This window comes from Sinocyclocheilus anshuiensis, unplaced genomic scaffold (assembly GCF_001515605.1).
Source record: "Sinocyclocheilus anshuiensis isolate Anshui unplaced genomic scaffold, SAMN03320099.WGS_v1.1 scaffold2019, whole genome shotgun sequence".
Taxonomy (NCBI): domain Eukaryota; kingdom Metazoa; phylum Chordata; class Actinopteri; order Cypriniformes; family Cyprinidae; genus Sinocyclocheilus; species Sinocyclocheilus anshuiensis.
In genome coordinates this window covers 208566-214488 of record NW_015548326.1, presented here as the reverse complement: position 1 = coordinate 214488, position 5923 = coordinate 208566, and the positions used below count along the sequence as shown (strand labels likewise).

Here is a 5923-nt window from a genome sequence, read left to right as displayed (position 1 = left end):
ATTCCTGGCATGGCAGCTTTTCTGCAATGTCGAACAGGCCATTAGGGACTACAGGTGGAATGATATATGATTATAATGTGATGAAAATCATCTTCTGGTTCTTATCAGAGAAGGATTTGGTGAACATGTACTCTGTCCCTATCAAATAAACTACAAATAATATGGAAATATATGATAAACTAAACCAGTTGCATAATATCACATTAAAATACCAGTTATACTTAAGAGATTTTAACTTCAGTGCCTTATGGTGGGGTAAGTTAAAGGGGTCATATGATGCGATTTCAAGTTTTCCTTTCTCTTTGGAGTGTTACAAGCTGTTCGTGAATAGATAAGATCCCTGAAGTTGCAAAGACTAAAGTCTCAAAACCAAAGAGATATTCTTTATCAAAGTTAAGACTCTGCCACACCCCCCTAAAACGGCTCGTTCTAACACGCCCCCACATATCTAGGTCACTATGTGGGAATACTTTGCTATGACAATCTGGCGCTTCTGAATCAGCGACTGTAAGTATGTTTTGTTACTAGTTTAAGTATTTGCTATTGACTGTTCAAATGCGGAGTTTTGCGCATCGTGTGCGTGTGCGCGCGCGCACGTGTGTGTGAGAGAGAGAGAGACAGCGTCACATCACAGTAGAGTCAGCTGTCTTAACCACGGCTTGTGTACTGCATCATTACTGTGTCTGTTCCCCTTTCGGGCTTGAACTGATGGTAAAACTAATGACATTATTTACTGTCTTTACATTTATTTTGAAAGATGAAGCTTGCGATTATGGTAAGGGGCGTTACATTTCCGACGAGTGCTTGCGGTGTTCGGCCAATCACAATGCACTGGGTCAGCTGGCCAATCAGAGCAGACTGCGCTTTTCGGAAGGAGGGACTTTGTAGAAAACGAAGCGTTTGAGAGAGGCGGGGCATATAGGACCTACAATAATGTACAGTATTTGAAAAATAATGTGTTTTTTTGAACATTAAAGCATGTCAACATATTCTGTTACACCAAATACACAAAATAATGATGTTTAAAAAAGCATTTAAAATTTAAAATCACTTTTAAAAGCATTTAAAATCACCCCTTTAAAATGCTGGCTCAATTTACCCCACAGCATTTGGCTCACTTTGCCCCATAGCTGCCACTTTGGAAAAAACTAGCTAGCTTACCAATTCGGGCTAATATTTAGCTAAATCATTTCTTTGGTTTCATATGTTGCTAAATCACCTATGTGCATCATAAATATTTTTTGACCTGGATAAATTTGCTTTGGCGTTACAGCCATTATATCTTTTATGCTAAAATTTTACTTTGACAAGCCAAAAACAGTTTTTAAAGTAAATGGGTGCCTTCCACTAGCTTCTAGACTAAACTTTGTGTTAATGTTTGGTTTTATATGGCTTATTTAAATTATTATGAGGTTCCAACTGCAATAAATGATAGACCTTAAGCATAAATAAAATTAATATTTTTGCCTGAAACTAATTATGAAGAGTAGAAGTGTTGAGTAATATGGAAAAACAGTTCAGGTCCACTGCCACACATTGAATGATTTTATTGCAGCGCTGCAATTATATTTTGGTGAGAAGCACCAAAATCACACATTTAATTACATACAACTAATTGAAGAAATAGTGTTAAATAAGAATAATTAAAATGAAAGGAGCTGGACGTTTATTACTGATTCCACCCTTCAGAACTTCTTCTTTTCTTGTATTAAGGACTGTAAAAAGATGGACTAATGAAGCAGAGCAGGCACACTCCCTCTTTGAACTGTTGCCATCTGGTCGACGCTACAGAGCACTGAGCACCAGAACGGCCAGACACAGGAACAGTTTCTTCCCTCAGGCCATCCATCTCATGAACACTTGACAATAACTGTGGAACACACACTATTTATTCACTCATACACTTATTTATCTAACACACATACTCAGTCTACATTTCAATTTGCACATAATATACCTGTACATACAACTGTCTATCATAATATACCTGTACATACAATTGTCGATTTGTATATTTTTTATTCCTTATTTTACTTGTTCTATTTTTTTTTTATTCTTTTTTTTATTTGTGTTTTTTTGTTCCGTCACTGTCATTCTGTTACACTGTGGAACCTCTGTCACGAAAACAAATTCCTTGTATGTGTAAACATACCTGGCAATAAAGCTCATTCTGATTCTGATTCTGATTTCCATAACCCCGCTTTAACAGTTCAGCCTTCCACACAGCAAAGGGTTTTGTGTCAGTCTCCTCACAATACCAGTTGCCAAAATACTGGCGATGAGTTGACATTATTCTCTCTTTATTGCACTTTCTGCACTGGATAGCCTCTGATCTTCACACATAGTACTTCCTGGTATAAATGCCATCTTTTTCTTTCACCAGTTTTCTCTTCCAGTAGTACCGTGTGGTGTAAGGAACAGGAACCGAATGGGAACTCACTGTTGCTGGTGCATCAATCTTTTGTGCAGGTGTTAAAACCACCATCATTTGTTTTGACAGAGAAGGGCTGGAAAACAAAATGGGAAAAGTCAATGATGAGCCTGACTGGGTTTGAGCAGGAGCAGGTTGTTCTGTTGAGGGTTTTTCTTGTGTTGCGTTGTTTTCTGTCACAGTGTCTGGAGGCGAGTTTGAAATGAGAGGCTTGTCATCACAACTGTACTCCATACTATCCTCTTCTTTAATGGACGGAACCTTCTCTGGAGCCGTCATTTCTTTTGCCAGTGAGGATGTGATCAGAGGAAAGAGATCTTCTACCTGAAACTGGACACCTCGGCTTATCCTGGAAAAGATTCGAATGACTCACATTAATACCTAATGTTATGTGTATCTTGGAAATACCACCAAAATGTTGTGGAAAGCTGAGGTATATTTTGCATTCATTGATAGAGAAGCTTCTAACAGAGATGGGACGGGTTGCTGTGCGATTTTTCCAATCCCCAATGTCCTCTTGTTTGCAGCAGCCCTCACTTCCGACCACTTGGACATCAGTGGTTTCCATCTGTCTAATGATAAAACTACTGTCCTGGATTGCATTGCCAGTCTGCTGGTACAGGTACTCTAACCCAATCAGTTCACATGAAAAGGAGTTCTACGTTTTATTAAACTAGGGATAGTTCACATAAATATGAAAACTCTGTCATAATTAGGCATTCTCCTGTTGTTTTAAACCTGTATGACTATTTCCTTGTGCGAAACACAAAGGATATTTTGAAGAATGTTTGTTATTCCATTTAGTGTTAATATAACATTGAAATAAAATAAAATATACATTTTGGGTTTAGTAACTTAAGCAACTATCTTGGCCTTGGCTTGGCTTAGTGGCCTTGGCAACTATCTTGGCCAGGACACTCTTGAAAAAGAGATTTTTAATCTCAATGAGTTTCTTCCTGGTTAAATAAAGGTAAAGAAGAACCTAAAGTAGAAAAAAGAATTAACGTATAGATTTGGACTTCGCACATTTAGTCTACTTTTATTTTTTGATTTTGTGTCCTGTCTGCATTATCATGGTACCTTTAGGCTACCTGATGTTTCTTGCCTCTGGATTATCATTTCTTTTTCTAGACATACTTCTGTGTATGTGTGTGTTTTTTCACTGTGGGAGTGCATTATGTGCTGTGTATTTGTTAATCACATATAAAATAATGTCTTTGGAGACTTTTAATTGTCTGATGAAGAGACTGTGTGCTTGAAATGTAATCTTTGTGCGAGTGTCAATTTTTTACGAGCCATGGTGTGCCGGTGTGTGTTTATTTCTTTTTCTGCTTTAAGTTTCTTTTTGGTTGGGCACTTATGTTTTGTGTTTCCTTGGTAACTAACTGAAATAAAATTAAAATAATAATAATAATAATAAAACTGAACAAAACTAAAGCTAAACATAAATACATATAAAAAAAAAATAATACATACAATTTCTAAAATATAAACTAAAATTAAAACTGAAAATATAAAAACAAAAACAATACTATAATAGAATACAAATGTTACTAAAATAACACTGTTTCCATAGTATAGTGGGACGACATGAGGGTGAGTTTGTATTTTTGGAGAACTGTCGCTTCAGCTACAAGAAATTAATATCTAACTTACCTGTGTATTTACTTGTACTGATAGTAGACACAATGTTCTTTTTAAGCACTTCCTCTCTGAGCTGGTTGACAGCTTGCTGAAGAACCCCCATGCAAGTCTGAGGTGTCTGCAGGCCCTCTGAGGCTGTAGCAGTCGCTTCATTCCACCTGACCAATCCATCCAACAATCAATTTGTAGTAATGTAGAACAATTCGGCACCCCTGAAACATAATATACAAATTGCAAACATTGCATCACTTAGATACTGCAGTATAGAAAGATGTTTTGATTATGGTTATCTAGTTGTGATGTGCCACTTGCAATACTGCAAGCACATTGTTGACATTGCAACAACCCCAGACTTTTTAATGGTATAGTGTATGTACACTAAATCTAACAAAATTATTTTGATTGACTGATAATGTATTTACCTGGAATGAGCTGGTTCAGATGCTGGTGGAAGGATTCAATGGAGGTGGAACCTCTGACACATTTGTAGTTTGGCAGAAGGTGGCCTCCCTTCACCAATGTCCCAGTCTGCTCATACAGTTGTACACCAAGAGGATCCACTATACACGGTAAATGTTTCTTCTGGGAATCCCATACCTCAGCCATTGTATTGGAACTGAAGAGTGGCACTCCTGATGAGTCCCATCCCACCTCCCCATCATAGAGCCGAATGAGCACTGCAATGAGTTCTTCGATCTCCCTCGCGCCACATGTGGTTCGTCTACAGTGGAGGGCCAACTCATTTCTGCTGAGGTGATGCATTAGTTCGTTATCAGAAGGCTGGATGATCTCGGAACTGAGCTCGGTACGCTTCGCCTCCTTCAGCTGCTTCAGGTCCTCCTCATCCCATTTGAAAATACAGTGGCTGAGACTGTCCATGAAGGTTGCATATATCTGATGGGACCCTGATGTGCAGCCCGCAGCAATCCGTCACATGAACTCCGAGATGTCCAACCTGACCTCCATGTCCTTCCACTCTTTGAATGTTTTTCTGAAAGAGCCGGACCCACAGCAGTCTCTGTTGACATACAAAACCTCAGGAGGAGCCATCGCGGCTTCCTTGTACCTATTTATGATGCCAGAGAATCGCCTCAAGACATGATAACCTGCCTGTGTTCATTGGCGACACTGATCACCCAAGTTCCTGAGAAACTTCTTGGTGAAACCCATCTTTAGCACAAGGCCAAACTGCGAGGTTATGCTGGTTCATCTCATTCATTCTGTGAAGTACGTCCAGAGCGAACACTTGCCTCAACCAAAAGTGTTTGGGAAGAGGAATCATGGAAGGTGGGGTTTGAAACGTATAGGATGGGCAAAGCTTTTGCAATCTGTTAGATATTGTACAGTCTTTTGCAGCCAAACCTCAGTGTGATGTTCCTCTAGTTTCTCCTGGATTTGGCTGACGCTGGTTCCCAGACGTCTCTGACGGTTAAGGCGTACAACCTTCATGTCGCAAGACACCTGTAATGCAGGAATGCAAGGGAACTGGACTCTATGACCAAAATCAAGTTGTGACACTACATCATGACTCCAGCTAATCCCTTTCCGCTTGCATTTCCCACAAACCAGACGCTCGGATGCCATGAAGTATGACCCTTCAACATCAACTACCTGCCTGAGCTCCTGGTGCAGACCTGTTGACGTGAGCTCTTCCTTCAAGCAACCTGAATGTGGACAGGTAAGTTTAACGTTCCACAGCTTTTGTGGCATCCAGAGAAACAATGCATGCCTAAAGTAGCATCCCATCTCTGGCACTTCAGTTAAGGTAAGAGGTGGGAACGGTGGGTACCACCACATCCTATCCACCCTAGTATAGTCCATTTCAGGCTGCTTCTCTGGAGACCACCT

The 5923-nt window shown here is 39.7% G+C and overlaps 1 protein-coding gene across 1 annotated transcript; it reads right to left on the bottom strand.

The window, feature by feature from the left end:
- Window positions 1–2195: 2195 nt before the first annotated feature.
- Window positions 2196–5651, bottom strand: LOC107656473 (uncharacterized). The gene is made up of 3 exons (XM_016444348.1): window positions 4498–5651; window positions 4088–4287; window positions 2196–2780 (listed from the first exon to the last, which is right to left on the bottom strand). Exons 1-3 carry the CDS (start codon window positions 4952–4954, stop codon window positions 2679–2681), a joined length of 759 nt encoding a protein of 252 aa, XP_016299834.1. The 5' UTR covers window positions 4955–5651; the 3' UTR covers window positions 2196–2678.
- Window positions 5652–5923: the final 272 nt, after the last annotated feature.

Excerpts from the sequence above, each read along its gene's own strand:
- LOC107656473 (XM_016444348.1), bottom strand. The coding sequence starts at position 4,954 with ATGGACAGTCTCAGCCACTGTATTTTCAAATGGGATGAGGAGGACCTG. Across the intron at positions 4,288-4,497 it reads TCTGAACCAGCTCATTCCAG|GGGTGCCGAATTGTTCTACA; the intron begins GTAAATACATTA and ends ATTATGTTTCAG. Across the intron at positions 2,781-4,087 it reads CAGTACAAGTAAATACACAG|GATAAGCCGAGGTGTCCAGT; the intron begins GTAAGTTAGATA and ends AATCTTTTCCAG.